Source organism: Scaptodrosophila lebanonensis, unplaced genomic scaffold (assembly GCF_003285725.1).
Source record: "Scaptodrosophila lebanonensis strain 11010-0011.00,11010-0021.00 unplaced genomic scaffold, SlebRS2 tig00000061-arrow-pilon, whole genome shotgun sequence".
Lineage (NCBI taxonomy): Eukaryota > Metazoa > Arthropoda > Insecta > Diptera > Drosophilidae > Scaptodrosophila > Scaptodrosophila lebanonensis.
Window position 1 is genome coordinate 6,214,601 of NW_022060554.1, and position 16,401 is coordinate 6,231,001.

The window sequence follows — 16,401 nt, forward strand, 5'->3', positions numbered from 1 at the left end:
CGAATATTTCCATACCTACTAACTCTGTATTTAACTAATTATAAGCAATTATTATGACGCTATCAGTAACAAAAATTGAAGGCTATAGTTGATCAGGCCTAACTCGTATATACCATGCAGCCATCTAGAAAAAAATTTATGTACATACACAATTTTTTAATTTAAATTAACTTATTTCATTAATTTCATCGGGATTGCGTTTATCCTGCAGATAAACAAATCTGCTACTTATTGTAGAGGATAGTTATACAAGTATGCCGCATTTGAGTTAAAATTTTCAGAATTACGGGAGTTATGAACAATCACTAATAGCCGAGTGGGGCGAAAAAAAAACAAAAAGGAGAATCTGGATACAAAGTTTGGTTATTCTAGCTCTTGTGCTTTCTGAGATCCTTGTGTTCATACGGACAGACAGACAAACATTTCCATATCGTCTTGTCATGCTGATAAAGAATATACAGTAATGGAAAAAATGAAAGAAATGAACAAATTTTCTTCCATAAAAATTGATTTTTAAGTAACTATTTTTACTAAATATTCATCAGATTACATGTTTAAATTTAAATAAAGATAAGCTTTTTAATTCCAAGAAAGCAACCATCTATTTTGCCACCATGATTTTTGAAAGCTTCTGTGGGACATTCCATAAATTCTGCATTTTTATAGCCTGTACCCAAAGGGTGAAAGGCGCATGTGTGTAACACACAGAAGGAGGCGTGGCAGACCCCACAAAGTATATATATTCTTGATCAGGATGAGAAGACGAGTCGATATAGCCATGTCCGTCTGTCTGTCTGTCTGTATGAGCGCAAGGATCTCAGTAAGTACAAGAGCTAGGGTAACCAAAATTGGTATCAAGGTTCCTATAAGCCCTAAGCAAAACGAGTTTGTTTATTTTTTCTGATACACCCCCCGCAATTCGTATTTTTTCTTATAACTTCCGTAATTCTCGGAATTTTAAAATCAATTTTGGTAGGTACATCCAGTTAGTACTAATGTGTCCGTGTGCCAAATTTCATCATGATAGGTCAATTCTGAAGAAAGTTATAGCCATAAGTAAAATCGCTGCTCATGCGCTGCCTGCAGCTCTGTCGGCAGCGCTGCCCGCAGCTGTTGTTGTTGCTGCTTTTGTTCAACTTTGTGCTGCATACATACACGCATATAAACACGCATAGGTACGTGATGTAAATGTATGCTGTTAAAACTGAACATAAACATGTATTCTAATTTAATTTAATTAATTATTTTAATTAATTCATTCATTCATTATACTCTGTACATGAAATGTACTATGTATGTATATCTGGGTATATAAGGTTTGCGGGAGCTGAAAATGTAACAGGCAGAAGGAGGCGTGGCAGACCCCACAAAGTATATATATTCTTGATCAGCGTGACAAGACGAGTCGATCTAGCCCTGTCTGTCTGTCTGTCCGTCCGTATGAACACCTGGATCTCAGCGACTATAAGAGATAGAGACACCAAATTTTGCACAAAGATGCGTTGTGTGTATTCTATACGAGTTTGTTTTATTTTTTTGATTTTCCCCCCACTTCCCCCCTATGGGGGTTTTCCCGTTTTTCCATTCGTAAAATCGCCTATATCTCGGAGACTATAAGACCTAGGCACACCAAATTTTAGTCCAAGATGCCTTGTGTGAATACGCAGAAAATGTATATTTTGGAATTTCCCTCCCTCTCCCCCACAAATGCTATTTTCTTTAACTCCCATAATTCTTGGAATTTCGAACTAAAATTTTGCAAATACCCCCAGTTAGTATCTATGTGTCCGTATGCCAAGTTTCACTATGATAGACCGATTTACCAAGAAGTTATAGCCATAAATATATTTGCTGATGCAGCGCTGTTGCAGCGCTGCTCAAACGCTGCCCGCGGCTGTTGTTGATGTTGCTGTTTGGTTGACTGCGAAAATGCTTACACAGACACGAATAGATGCGCATAGGCATACATACACTCACACAGACGCAATTGCTATGTAAATGTGCAATTATACACCCTTTACGTGAGTTCGAATACCGAGAGAGGTAAAATCGATCAAATTTTTTTTTTTCTTAATTTTTTTATTTTCTATAATTATTGTAAACATATGTACAGAGTATTTCAAAGTCGGGACACCCGATTTTAGCTTTTTTACTTGTTTTTTTTTAATAATTTAATTTGTTTAAAATTTTTTTTTTTTCAATTTTTTCCTTTTTGTGGAGAGTACAGGCTATTTTACTGTCGGGCTTGCTCGACTGTAGCGTTCTATCTTGTTTGCCATAAATTGTCTTTGTTTTTGGATTCAAGCCCAAAAATATTCTTTATTAATATCCCCCATAGGTGCATTATGGGATTTAGGTTGGATAATTGTGAAATCTGTTCTATCAAAGAACCTTTGGAACCTAATTTTTGCAAGCTGCGAAGTGTGTTGAGGTCATTATCTTGAAAAAATCCCACACTACCGGCATTCTTCCTCCGAATATGGAAGCAATATGCTTTTAAGTATATCCTTAGCGCAGATTTCGTCCTTAAACCGAAATATTAAGCCAACGAGGAATACCTTTAAGGAATAACATCCCTATAGCATTATGTTGACACCACCATACTTAATAGTTTTTATTGGGTATTCCGGAAGAAGACCTTGACTTTTGGGGCGCCTTGCCAAAGTTAGCTTTCTCGTCTGATCAAATCAAATCACTGTTTTCCAATTTGCTCGCACTAAATGTCTTTTAGCAAAAGTAATGCGATCTCTGATTTTGTACAAGAGTATATTAGGTTTGCGCGAGCTGAAAAATGTAGCAGGCAAAGGAGGCGTGGCAGACCCCACAAAGTATATACAGTCGACTGTCGTTAATTCAAACCTGCCATAATTCGAACCTCTCTATAATTCAAAGTTATCACGAGTTCCCTACAAAATCTCTTTATATTTCGAACTAAATCAATACATTTTTGTGCACTTGCTAATTCGAACTAAAAAATCATTGCTAAATAACAAAACGACGCGATAATTCGAACTCGTCGACGTCCTACACTCGATAATTCAAAGTTGCATAGAGAAAGAGGCGAAAATATTGTATGTAAGTACATTTTGCGATAAGTTCAATCATGTATCAACGTACAGGTAGAATAGCAGTTAATAAATAATTATTGATCAATACCTAATAATTCGAAGTTTTATTTATTTTCTCTCACAAATTTCGAACTATTTGATATTTCAAACACTCGATAATTCGTAATATTTAAAGAACCCTCGAGATTCGAATTAAAGAGATTCGACTGTATATTCTTGATCAGCATGACAAGACAAGTCGATGTAGCCCTGTCTGTCTGCCCGTGTGAATCTTATGGATCTTAGAGACTATAAGAGCTAGAGACACCAAATTTTTCACAAAGATGCCTTGTGTATGTACGCTATACAAATTTGTTTTATTTTTGGATTCCCCCCCCCCCCACTTCCCCCTGTGGGGGCTTTTCCGTAACGCCATTCGTATATTCGCCTTTATCTCGGGGACTATAGGGACTAGGAGCACCAAATTTTATTCCAAGATGACTCATCATCCATAGCTCCCATAATTCTTGGAATTTTGAAAATACGCCCAGTAAGTGATTATGTGTCCGTATGTCAAGGTTCATTATGACAGACCGATTCAGCAGGAATTTATGCACAAACCTAATATACCCTTTTTGCCCTACTGGTACATGATGTAAGACTGGATGTAACTACCAAAATTGATTTCAAAATTCCAAGAATTATGAGTGTTATAAAAAAACACGAATTGCGGGGGAGTGGGGATGTATCAGAATAAAAAAATAAACTTCATCTGCCTCGGATTTAGGGGAACCTCGATACCATGGTGGTTATGGTGGTATGGTTACCATACGATGGTTATTCTACCTCTTGCACTTCCTGATATTTTGCGCTCATACAAACAAACGGACGGACATGGCTATATCGAATTGCCTTGCCATCCTGATCAATAATATATATACTTTGTGGGGTCTGCCACGCGTCCTTCTGTATAACATACATTTTCACCCTTTGGGTACAGTCTATTAAAACCTATATAACTTATCCAGAAATTGAGGAGAAGTTTCTGGAATAGTCCTATTGCTTACAGCTGAGCTGATTCCTGAACTTACAACTCACTTGAGTATTGAACTTAAAATGCCTGTGCTGTCCGAGGGGTCCGAGGCATTTGGGGTCTGCGCTGTTATTTATACGCACTCTTGATGGTGCCTCTGCAAAACGTTATGCTCATGTAAATCTTAGGGTGATTTCCTAAAACCTACTTTAGTTTGTTAGTATCGCTTACATGTGATTATACGAGTATATAGTATATTTGAGAGCGTAATATTACGATTTAGTCAGAGGAAAGACCAGTATGGTTACAGATGTACATGGTAGGAGGGAGGGGGGTGAGAGGAAGGTGTTAATAATATCTAACTTCGTTTCGTCCTTACCTATTCTGGAATATTGCACGAAATGGCATTTTGTGCATAGCTCTTTCCCGCTAGAAAGAGGCTTGGACGATCTTTGTTTTCAGCAGGATGGCGCGATACGCCACAATCGATATTTTGCTATCAGCATTCTTGGCGTGGTCAACTGGACATCTCGGAGCTGCGATTTGACGCCGTATGGTATGCGAACATGACATAACATCCATGAACAGTTCGTGCTTTTAAGGGGAATATCGAGCCATCCAACGAGAAAGGCAGCCAGAAACAGTCACCAAGGTCTTGGAAAATAAACTAATAATACACCGAAAAAATGTTTTTTCTTAAGTATTTAAAAATAATGCACTACACAGACCACTCTATAGTATATGCCTAAAAACATGATATTCCTGAAACCTCCACGCCCGCTCATGGAACCACAAATAATGAACAACCAGATAGTTTTTTTTTGGAAATTAGAAATTACAATTTATTTCATACAATGTCTGTTGTTGGTTTGCTTGTTTTGATGTTGTTCGAATACACAGTTACAGTTTTTCTAAACCTTTCGTTCGCATATTGTTGTTGGAAGGCAACTTAAAACAAATAGCAACAAAAATCGTCACAACTCTCCACATAATACGTCGACTCTAACAAATATAACCGGCCACACAAAACATAATCATATGAGCCTTTTAACAAAAAGCGAACACAACACAGGCGCTGCAACTTTTCATTTCTAGTCGTTTGTTTGTTTTTTAACGGTGTGTGGGCCGGTTATGGCAAGAGTCAATACTATATGTTTTGTTTGTGGTTTTTTGTGCATATTTTGTAGCATTTGTGGAGAATTGTGATGGTCGAAACGACGCAGGGCGTCGCTGTCTACCGCAAGCGTAGCGCTGCACGAGTCAGACGCCTCCGCATTCTCAGCATCATGAATGCATCGGCGCCTGAGGGGCAGGCTCCGCTTACGGGGGGTAGAGAGCGATGTGGTGCGCTATTTACAAATTTATTGTTGCTATAGGTTGATAGTGCTATGCAGATCGAAATGATGTTGTTGTAGAATAACTTCTAATTTGTTGGGATTTTACAATTTTTTTGTTGGATTTTTCGTATGTTTTTGTTTCATGAGTTTCTTGCAACTTTTTCGTCTATGTTTTTTGCTTGCACGACTTTAGTAGTGTTTGTTGTTTTATAATTTTGCTACTACATTCTTTTCTTTTAATATTTTATACATAATATATTTATATATAATATATATAATTATTTGCATTTTCATTACTATACAATAACAGCGGAAAAATTGTGTGTTTTACGTTTGTTGTATTACTTGCTCTTGATTTGTTTTCGTTTCGTTTTTATAACAACTTTTTCATGTTAATATGTATAATTGTTTCTGTTTCTTGCTTTATATATATATATGTATATATTATGTATATTTATATCAATACCGTAATTTTTGTATTACCATTTTTATGAATTTTCTTATCACAAAAAAATCATAATTATATATATATATAATTTATTATTATTATTAATTTTTAATATATTATTCTTAGAATTGAACAATAATTAAAAATAAACATAGGACTTAGTTACATTTTGTATGCATGTGTGTGTGTGTGTGTTTGTGTGTGTGTGTGTGTATGATTGTATGTAGTTGGTTGTTGTTGCTGTTGTTGAAGTATTGCCAAAACTCACAACAAGCGACCGAAAAACAATCAACAAACAGCTGGGAAAGCTGAGATGCTAATTGTTTTCAGTGTTGCAGTAGATGTTGTTGCTGTTGTTGTGAGTGATTTTGTTGTTTGGCCCTTTCCGCTTAATTTGTTGCAGCATTTATATGCAAATTTACAAAGATTACTTGTTTTGTTTGACAATTGTTGGTTTTTACAGCTTTTCTTGTAGTTAACGAATTTTACATATACACTAAACATTATTTAATAATAATAATAATAATGGAAAAACAAATAACAAAGAGCACACAAAGTGGAGCGCAAAATAAAAAGAGAAAATCTTGATATTGAAAAGTAAATCATAAGAAATGTACAACTTTATGAACTTAACTGCAAATTGATTGACAGATTTGAACGGAAAATAAAAACTAAACTGAACGAACAATGCACCAGCAAATGGCGGACAACATTTGCATGCCAAATATGTGGCAACACACACCAGCACTAATCCGCAGATGCAGATACAGTGAATATGAAATTGTTTTTTTTGTTCTTGTTGTTGTTTTTGCTATATACAAACGGCACTGCTCGAAGTCTACCTAAAGCTGATACAGGCACCGATCGCCAGGACTGCTGCTGCTGCTGCTACTGCTGCACAATGTGTGAATGGGTGAGTGCTGATGGTGGGGTGTGGTTGCCGGTTGGCGTTGTTGTTCTACCTGCTTTTGTTTATTGCCGATTGCTGGGCTGTTTGTCGGTTTGCTGTTTGCTGTTGTTGTGGGCGATTGATTTATTTCGCGTACAGGTAAATGGCCACAATCAAGCCATAGAGACCCAACACTTCGGCGAAAATGAGAATCAGAATCATGCCGACAAACAGTCTTGGCTGTTGTGCTGTGCCACGCACACCCGCATCACCAACGATACCGATCGCGAAACCGGCTGCCAGGCCGGAGAAGCCCACCGCCAAACCGGCGCCCAAGTGTACAAAGCCCCTGTTGAAATGAATCATCAGAATATAACCAGGTTAAGAAAGATCATCCCAATCTTATACTCACTTGAACAGGGGATACTTTGAGGGCTCTTCCAACGCACCAGCAATGAGCACAGCGACAACCAAACCATAGATGGCAATGATACCCGCCATGACAACAGGAATGATGGATTTCATGATCAGTTCGGGACGCATCACTGACATGGCAGCGATACCGGTACCAGACTTAGCAGTGCCATAAGCTGCGCCGAGTGCTGCAAAATAAAAGATATTAGTTAGATACCAAAGAACGTACGTACAAGCATATGTGATTACAAAACTATTTATATAACTCTTCATTTGGTGGCATTATAAGTGGAAACCCATTGATTCTCACATAAGAGCGATTATTAGATTTGTTTCTCTGTTGATCAGAATCGGTTTTAAGAGCAATTTTGCTGTTTTCCAAATATTATCTGCTCCAAACATTGGATACACAAGTGACATGTAAAGCTACATATTTATGTACAATATACGTACATATTTACAGAACATGCACAAACACTGTGTATTAACATTTCAACTGGAAGCTTCTATAAAAACTGTTAGCAACGACGACGTAACGTTTACAGTCACATGACTGAGTTTTTTTTCGTCTACATACGTAGCAAAGCCACAACAACAAAAGCTTCAGCTCCACCAGTCAGTAAGACCCCCTTCCCCTGCTCCTAAATAGTCTAAACATTTTTGATAAGGGTAAGTAGTAAGAATTGCAGTTAGTGTATGTACGTGTGAGAGGCCGTGGATATATCAACATAGATTTGGTTTTGAATGTGGCTCGTACATGATCGGTGAATTATACAACCACAGTGAAACCCGCACAAATAATATTTATAAATTAAAATATAAAACCAGTTTCATATGACGGTCAATGGTTTTTGTTTTGCTTAAACGTACTGATGTGGCAGTGCGTGTGTGTTTGCTGTTTGCGCATGTATTGTGTCCGCTAATAAATCGAATGGAAAACACACACAATAATAAATGTTGAAATAGCAGCAATAATGGTAGCTCAAAACATATGGGTGTATTCACAAACGCAATAGAGCGGGCGATTTTGTGAGTTAGCTGTCATTTGTTCGCTCAAGAGAAGAGAAGAGCGTGATAACTCAAATACAGTCTCTCCTGCTGTTGCCACGACATTGTACAGTCATGTGATTTAATGCTAATTAACTATTATTCTATACATGGGGCTAACATATAATTGATATTAAATAAGTGGAAAATAATACAATGCATTGCACATAACCGAGCATTACGTATCAGTTAACATAAGAACTTTTACATATTATTGCATATTAAATATACATGCAAATTTCCAGGAAAAGTAAAGGCCTAAAAAAATGACCAAATTGATTCCCATGAAAGATTAAGCTAACTACTAGGCTTGGTCCATTTACCTGGATAGCATGAATAAAACCAACCAACATTTATATATGTAGTTGCTTGATTGGTTTCTCTAAACAGGTGTTTTTGAAACACATAAATGTATGTATGTATGTACATATGTAAGTACGCAAGCAAATAAAAGATCCCCGCATTCCCATTCAATTGCAATAAATAAAAGATAACAGTAATTCGTCATCAAATTGTGCATACATTTTTACATCCAGATGTACATATGTATAAAGTATGTAAAAAATAAAAATTCACTGAAATAAAGCAACACTTGTTTAATAAGTATAAGTCCTACATTTAAATTGCGTAAATTTTGTTTGACTCATTTGTTTGGGGTTTCAGTGTATATATTTACTTACACTAGCAGGTAATTATATATTAAAAGACAGACGATTGGCAGACGTTTGTGTGGGCGAGCTCAAAGCAAGAGGAAGCAACAAGAAAGTTTAAAAACAGCAAACGACAAAGCAGCACAATTTTAGCAACATACACATGAATATTGCGATTAAAATGCGAAGGGAAAATCGAGACAAATATAAAATCAAATGTGCATACATATGAAAGTATGTATGTACATATACATACATACATACAATGAAATTCCATATCGTTTGAAACAAAAACTGCAAGTAAATTTCAGCGGCGTCATAGCCGAGAGTACAAAAAGAAAAACGAGACAAGAATGAGAGGCTATTCGGGTAAAACAGAAACAAAAACGGGACATCTTATCAATAAATTCTGCCATTTGTAGCCAAGAATAAGAAGAAGAATAATGAATAACAGCGATTGTATGAATGTATGTATGTGTATGTACACATGTACGCACAAACTTAATATGTGCACCAATCTACAAATGTATACATATGTATGTACATACATATCTTGTACATATTATGCTTAACTATTTTCAATGTATTCTTTCGCTGTTTTCACTTCCAGTGCAGGCACTGGATTGAATTGTATTACACCTCCACGCTATGATGCATAGTTACTTTCCTACGACCTATCCCCTTCAAATTTATAATTACTAACAACTTGTGAGTGTGTAGTAGATAATGAAGATAAGATAAATCAGTTTGCTTGCGTCAATATGGCTATTTACATTTGCGTATGTATGTATTTATGTATTTTCATGCATGTGGATGTATGTAAATATGTATAAATGTGCGTGCTTGCAAGACACAGGGCGTTACAGGTTCACAAAAAAAGCATGCTGCCCGACATTTTATTCATTGATTAAAACACATTGATGCAAACGCAATCACACCTACATAACCAGGTGTAACTATAAGCGTGTTTATTAAAAACAGTTCATACATAAAATTCATACATGTAAGTATGTATGTATGTATATATGTACATATGCATCGTATGCATATTTATTATTTATTCTTTAGAATGATTCGTGTGGACATTATGAGATAGCTTTTAGTCAGCATAGAAAGAATGACAGAAGCTAGTCACGTGCTGGTATATCAATTTTGCGGTAGCATATTTTATTTTTACATAATTAAATGGCCTCGTATTGTGTGTGTAGTAACTACTACCTTTTCTATATCTGCTACTATTTTGGCTACTGCGCTTGCGCAGGGCAGTCAAACATTGTATGGGAGGATGCGCGAGTTTATGCATGTGTGTGTGAAGGATTCTTGTCGTCATTATTTTAAGCACACTCCAAAAATAAATAACAACTTTGGCACCATTGCGTGCGGTTGATAAACAAAAAGCAACGCCCATTTGTTATAGAGTACATATAGTATGTAGTTGCGATACGACAAGTGAGTCAGCCAGTAAAGGCAACCAATGATTGTTGCGGATAAAATACATACACACATATGAGCCGTTAAACTGTTAAGCGCAACTCATTTCTGAGCGATCATGAGCACATCGCCAGTGTTGCCAAGCATTTCATAAATCCCAAGCAACGTGAATGATAATAAGTTAATAATATAGTCATGTCAAAAGACGCCATTATCAATAGGGTTAATTCTAAGTAATCGTGTAAATATTGAAGTGAAGCAATACACGTACAAACAAATGTACCACGTGTGTATTATGTCGGCTTTACTGTTATATGTGGGGGTGCGAATCACAAGACGTTGTGCATGACATAATAATTACATCACAAAATAAGATGCAATTGGATAAAATTACTTAAATAAAGCTTCTAACAAAACCTTGGTCGAGACTTATGGGTGAACGAAGGCAGCGTGTGCTACTTCAATAATCATCCTGTGAATGTTTACATTTTTTAGCTTTTCTTAGCTATGCAACATACATGCCAGCGCTGTTAAGCAGCCGTTATCTTATCAAACAACTTATCAGTAAATAAGGCAAGTTTCTTATCAGCGCAGACTGATAAGTAGCGCTATTAAGAGGCATGAAATTGTAGCATGTGATGCTTATTCCATTGTGATACAGGTACCTAAATACAATTGATCATGCAGAAAGGCATGTGATTATTGCTGTGATAAGGGAACATTCACTAGTAAATCATGTGTTTATAAACAATTGAAAGGAAAGGGAAAACTAGCACATCGTTGCTTGAGGATACAAATTCATTAAAACAGTCAGCTGACTGACCATTGCAACTGAAGCAGAGGCATAAACGTTGTGTATTATTGTTATTTCAAACATTCCCACACAAACACTATCGTACATCAAAAACCCATAAATACTCAAAAGTACACATACGGAAGCCCGACCATGCAGTTGCACTTGCTGCTTTGTTAATTTTTACATACATATCTATGTATATACGTAAAAAAAAACTTTGAACTTCAGTATGGCAACACCGTAAGTTGGTCTTGTGACTTGAGTGAATGAGAGAGCGAGAGCGGTAGAAAAGCGCGCCTCAATCACAAACTCCATACAATAAAACTGTAACTTTGCTGATACAGTGTGAGAGCAGAGTGCAATTCCTTTTCAGACTCTTTCTCTCGCTATCTCTTACTTTCCATCTCTTGCCAGTCTGTGTGAGTATGAGTATGCCGTTTTTAGCATGTTGAAAATTGTTGAATTTGGCTGCCATTTTTTTTTGCATTAAAACTGATTAAACTTGGAATGTGTCGCCAAAAATGATACCTCCAACGAGTACTACTTATATAATGCCATTTCTTATTAACTTTTGTGGTTAAAAAATGAAGTTTTGCTGGTCACGCGCATTGCAAGCAAAATTCAAACATACGCGTACACATCGTTAATGTGTGTGTCTGTATGTCGCTTTGTGAGTGTATTGAATTTTTACACTCGCCGCTCTGCGCGACTTTGCCTGCCACCACAAGCTAGCGACTGTTTCATCTTCTTACACCTTTTACGCCACACAAAATGTTCGATTTTTCTACGCACGCAGCGTGGCTGTCTTAACAAATTAAATGTCGATTTAAACTTACCCGAAAAGATGATGGCGGACGATGCGCCCATAACACCGAAGAAGGGGCCATAGATGGGGTTGTCGGAGCTGGTTACTTCTGAAGACATTTTGCTTTGTTTTTTGTGTTTGTTTTAGGCTACAAAATGAAAATTGAAAGTCGCACCTTTATTTTATTGTTATGACGTTTTATTGCGCGTTTGCACGGCTAATATTATGCACGTTTTCTATGTGTTCAATTGAAACAAAGTATTTTTGTTATAGTACATACATATATATAAAATATATGTATATGTAAAAAATTTCTTGCGCTTTTTCCGACCAACACTGCTGCTGCTGCTTCTGCGACAACGTACGTTTTATGAGTGAGTCCGAGAGACACGACGGCGAAGTTGGCTCATGCCATTGTAGAATTTTTTTCGTGAGAGCCGCTACGTAGTATGTCATGTGGCTGTGTGTGTGCGCGTGAGTGAGCGCATGACGAAATGAGCTCATATGAGTTGAAAAAAGCCAAATTGGCAATGACAACGCGCTGGAAAATTTCGATCACTCAAATACAGTCACATGCATTTTCGGACTGTAGTTTTAAATAACTTCAATTTCAAACAATACAAAAATTTGCACGTTTATTGTATTTTGTCTTCTATTTTGCATTTGAAATTTTACGCTCACGGCGCACACGCACACAAAGTCGCGTGCTCTTTAGTGAGGTGTACAGTATGTATGTACAGATGTACATACATATGTACATATGTCGTGGCAGAAAATGTTGTATATGTGGATATTGTACGATTTTATTGTCTCCGCCTCCCATTTAATTAATTTCGTACGCGAGCCTTTTTTCAGTAGCAATAGCAATACAGTGGTCGTTTAGTGTAAGCTTCTTCTCATATGATTTCTTTTGTTTTTTCCACTCACGTGATTATAAATTTAATTTAAAGCAATTCGCTCCGTGCTGGCCTCTCTCGGGGTTTTTTACTGGCTGGCTGCTGACAACTGAGTTTAAACGGTTTTACTCGCTGCTTTTATAAAATTTAGTCACGGGACAGGGCTGCAATGAAGTAGTGAGTGGTGTTTCTTACCCGAAAAAAGTTCATTGTCACGATTTATGAATGATCTCTGGTGATGTGGCAACGCTAGAGACGCGACTTAACCAGGGACCATCGATACCATTTTTATATTAAAAACGATTATTTTATTTATTAGGGTAAAAAACGAACTTTATATTCTTATAAATTTAAGATCCAATTATAAAATTATTTTTAAAAACTCACTTTCAAATAATTTTATTTGAAAAATCCGATTTTGGCATGATTACTAGAAGCAAACGATTTTTTGCCTTAGGCTCCGAAAAACCGGGGAATTTGGAGGGCTTCCTAAAATTGTTCAATTTCGGATAGCTTTCTTTATGAACATTAATCAATTTCATTATATTCCCATTAACACAAACCCCTCTACCGTACCTTTGTGGGTACAAAGGCTACACAAACTGCTAACTCTATGCACAAATACATACATATGTATGTATGTATACATATATATCCTTATTTAATTTCTTTTTTGTTTTTTAAATTAATTATCCACATTTTAACGAGTACAAAAGAAACATTTAAATATATAACAAACTAAACATATTTATTAAAAAGTTATGTGACTTTTTTTAAATGGAAATTTAGGGACCTAACTTAGTATTTTTCTAAAGCTTTTGTCAACAAGTTGTTCATGTTAGTCAGCAACATGCGGGGATCTTCCGCTAGACCAGCTCCGACCATGGCATTGGCAAACAATTGTTTGCATATCAGCTCTGCCAATTCCGGATTGGACTCTCTTAAAGAGTGGAGCTTCTTAATAATTGTGTGTCTGTAAAAAAGTGAATTCATAATTTGAACTTCAATTTCTTGTCTGGAATTGTCACTTACTTTGGATTGATCTCCAGCTCTGGCTGCAATAGTGCAAAGCGATTCTCTTCGGGCAGATGCTGACTTTGCGTGCGAATAAAATGGCGGGCCGCCGCCATTTCCTCTACGGTAATGACACACGGATGAGTGTCCAAACGTGTCGTCGCCTTTACTTTGGCAACTTTTCCCTTTAGTTGCTCCTGCAGCCAAGGAATCAGGATGTCCAGCTCGGACCTTAACATGCTGCCCTCTCCCAGGTCGGCCAAGTTAGACGCATCCTGGGATTCTTTGCGCATCTCCTTCTCCACAGAGACCAGTTTCTTGTTCTTAAACTGGCCAAGCTGCATGAGAACCAATTCATCGTACGGTTCGTAGCAGAATAGCACCAGAGCGTTGCGTTTCTTAAGGCTCTCATAATAGGGCGATGCTTCCGCTAACACCCGATTCGGCGCAGCTAGATAGTAAATGTCACCCTGCTCCGCGCTGACCGAAGTGTAGTACTCATCAAGGGATATGCGCTGTCCATCCGATGACTTGGACGAGTCGAAGCGCAACAGCTTGGCTATATCCTCCTTCTCAGCAGGGTCATTGGACATGACAATGCCCTCCTTCAGAAAGAGACCATAGTCACGGTAAAAGGCTTCATACTCTTCTGGCTGCTTTTTTGCGCGTTCCTGTAGGAATCGGATGACGCGAGTGGATATAACATTCGATAGCTTACGGATGAGGCTGCTGTTCTGTAACAACTCACGACTCAGATTCAGTGGAATGTCCTCAGAGTCCACCACACCCTTAACGAAGCGTAGCCATTTCGGCAAGAGGTTTTCAGTTTTCGACTGGATGAGAACTTTGCGTGTATAGAGCGCAACACCTGTGCTGCCCTCCCTGGACATCTCAAACAATCCCGGCTTACCCTCGGGAAAGTATAGCAGGGCGTGAATGCTTATGGGAACGTCTGCATTGTAGTGCAACGTGAAGCGGGGACTGTCAAAGCTGTTGCTGACGAAGCGGTAGAATTCAATATGCTGTTCTTTACTGATGCTCTGTGGTTCTAACAGCCACAGCGGCTTGATCTCATTCGCCTGTTTTCCATTCAGCAGAATTGGCGAACCAACGAAGTTACTGTACTTCTTGATCACAGCCTTGATGCGATCCTCATCTGCGTATTCACGACAGTCGGTCTTCAGGTGAAGTACAATTTTGGTGCCATAATCTACATCCTTGACCTCTGTGATTTCGTAGCTGCCACTGCCGTCGGTCGACCAGCGCAGCCCGGGCGCGTCTGGAGTGGCTGCTCGTGTAAACACTTCCACGCGTTGGGCCACAATGAAAGCGGAGTAAAATCCAACACCGAACTGGCCAATGATGTTTGATGTAGCCTCTCCAGCCTTGTTTTCGCTCTTCATCTGTTCCAGAAATTGCTTGGATCCGCTGCGCGCTATGGTGCCCAGATTGCTGACAAGCTCTTCGCGTGTCATGCCTATGCCAGTATCCTGTATGATCAGTTGCATCTGCGGCTTGTCAGTTGTGATCCTTATTTCCAGAGCTCGGTCCTTAGCCGCCAGTGCCTTTTCTGTGTCGCTGAGCAACGTATATCGAAACTTTTCCAGTGCATCGCTGGCGTTTGAGATCAGCTCCCGGACAAACACCTCATGATCCGAGTACAGCGAACGCGCCACAATGTCCAATAGCTGCCTTGTTTCGGCCTGGAACTCATGTTTGTCCACAGTCCCCACACCTGGCGCCTGCTTCGGCTCTGTAGCGTAGCGGCGTCTCGCTAGAGCTGCAACGCAAGCACAGATTTGCAAAGGAATTTGACTGGGCTTATCGCTACAACTTACACACGGTGGAGGAATATGACGGCACGTGAAGAATCGCCGAGGTGGTTGCCGCATTATTTATACGCCATATCGCGCCCTGAATTCTAGACAATTGGCGAGTTTTGCCGAATACAGCTGCACAACGAAATGCACGGGACATTTAACTTTTCTTATTTAATTTTTTGCTTTTTAAAATATGTTGTTTTTTTCCAAAAGCCGATAAACTGTTACTCAACGTGCAAATAGTTGTACATGTGCGACGAGAATAGTGTGACCAGCTTGCATAAAAATGCTGCACAACTTTTAAAAAATTTAGTATTTCCAATTGGTTCAATACATGCAAATGTTTCAAAATCAAATCATTGAAAAATGTACTGCATTTTTTATTAGTATTTACCGACAGTTTATTTGCTGGTTATACCTGGATTTCATTTCTCTACCAGAAAAGTTAATCAAAATGTTCCCTAAAAGCTGTAATGGCAGGGGGCCAGAAGGAGAAATGACAGGCAACTTGTGCCTGAACCTCGAAAGCTTTCGAGTCATAATAGATAGGGAAACCAAAATTGGCGAGTACAATTGGCCAACATAATACATGTTCATCACATTTCAGGTTAAACACCTGTAAGAACTGTAAAAATAAATCAAATCTGGTAATTTTTTTAAATATTCTTTAAATTTTTAATAAAAATAAAACAATATAATAATTATAAGCAAGAGAGCGTATAACATATTTGGTGTCTCTGTCTCTTATAGTTTTTGAGATCTAGGTGATCATAT

General features: G+C 38.0%; 2 protein-coding genes across 2 annotated transcripts; both read right to left on the reverse strand.

The window, feature by feature from the left end:
- Positions 1 to 6,449: 6,449 nt before the first annotated feature.
- LOC115624994 (V-type proton ATPase 16 kDa proteolipid subunit) lies at positions 6,450 to 12,952 on the reverse strand. Its single transcript, XM_030519865.1, has 4 exons — positions 12,825 to 12,952; positions 11,929 to 12,045; positions 7,167 to 7,356; positions 6,450 to 7,103 (listed from the first exon to the last, which is right to left on the reverse strand). Exons 2-4 carry the CDS (start codon positions 12,014 to 12,016, stop codon positions 6,899 to 6,901), a joined length of 483 nt encoding a protein of 160 aa, XP_030375725.1. The 5' UTR covers positions 12,017 to 12,045; positions 12,825 to 12,952; the 3' UTR covers positions 6,450 to 6,898.
- Positions 12,953 to 13,514: 562 nt separating this feature from the next.
- On the reverse strand, positions 13,515 to 15,846 carry LOC115624568 (heat shock protein 75 kDa, mitochondrial). Its single transcript, XM_030519296.1, has 3 exons — positions 15,646 to 15,846; positions 13,826 to 15,587; positions 13,515 to 13,766 (listed from the first exon to the last, which is right to left on the reverse strand). Exons 1-3 carry the CDS (start codon positions 15,782 to 15,784, stop codon positions 13,592 to 13,594), a joined length of 2,076 nt encoding a protein of 691 aa, XP_030375156.1. The 5' UTR covers positions 15,785 to 15,846; the 3' UTR covers positions 13,515 to 13,591.
- Between the last annotated feature and the right edge of the window lie 555 nt (positions 15,847 to 16,401).

Coding starts and splice junctions, on each gene's coding strand:
- LOC115624994 (XM_030519865.1), bottom strand. CDS start 12,016: ATGTCTTCAGAAGTAACCAGCTCCGACAACCCCATCTATGGCCCCTTC. Junction 7,357..11,928: donor GTCCGCCATCATCTTTTCGG/GTAAGTTTAAAT, acceptor TTTATTTTGCAG/CACTCGGCGCAGCTTATGGC. Junction 7,104..7,166: donor TCAAAGTATCCCCTGTTCAA/GTGAGTATAAGA, acceptor TCATTTCAACAG/GGGCTTTGTACACTTGGGCG.
- LOC115624568 (XM_030519296.1), bottom strand. CDS start 15,784: ATGTCCCGTGCATTTCGTTGTGCAGCTGTATTCGGCAAAACTCGCCAA. Junction 15,588..15,645: donor GTCATATTCCTCCACCGTGT/GTAAGTTGTAGC, acceptor CTTGCGTTGCAG/CTCTAGCGAGACGCCGCTAC. Junction 13,767..13,825: donor GAGCTGGAGATCAATCCAAA/GTAAGTGACAAT, acceptor ACTTTTTTACAG/ACACACAATTATTAAGAAGC.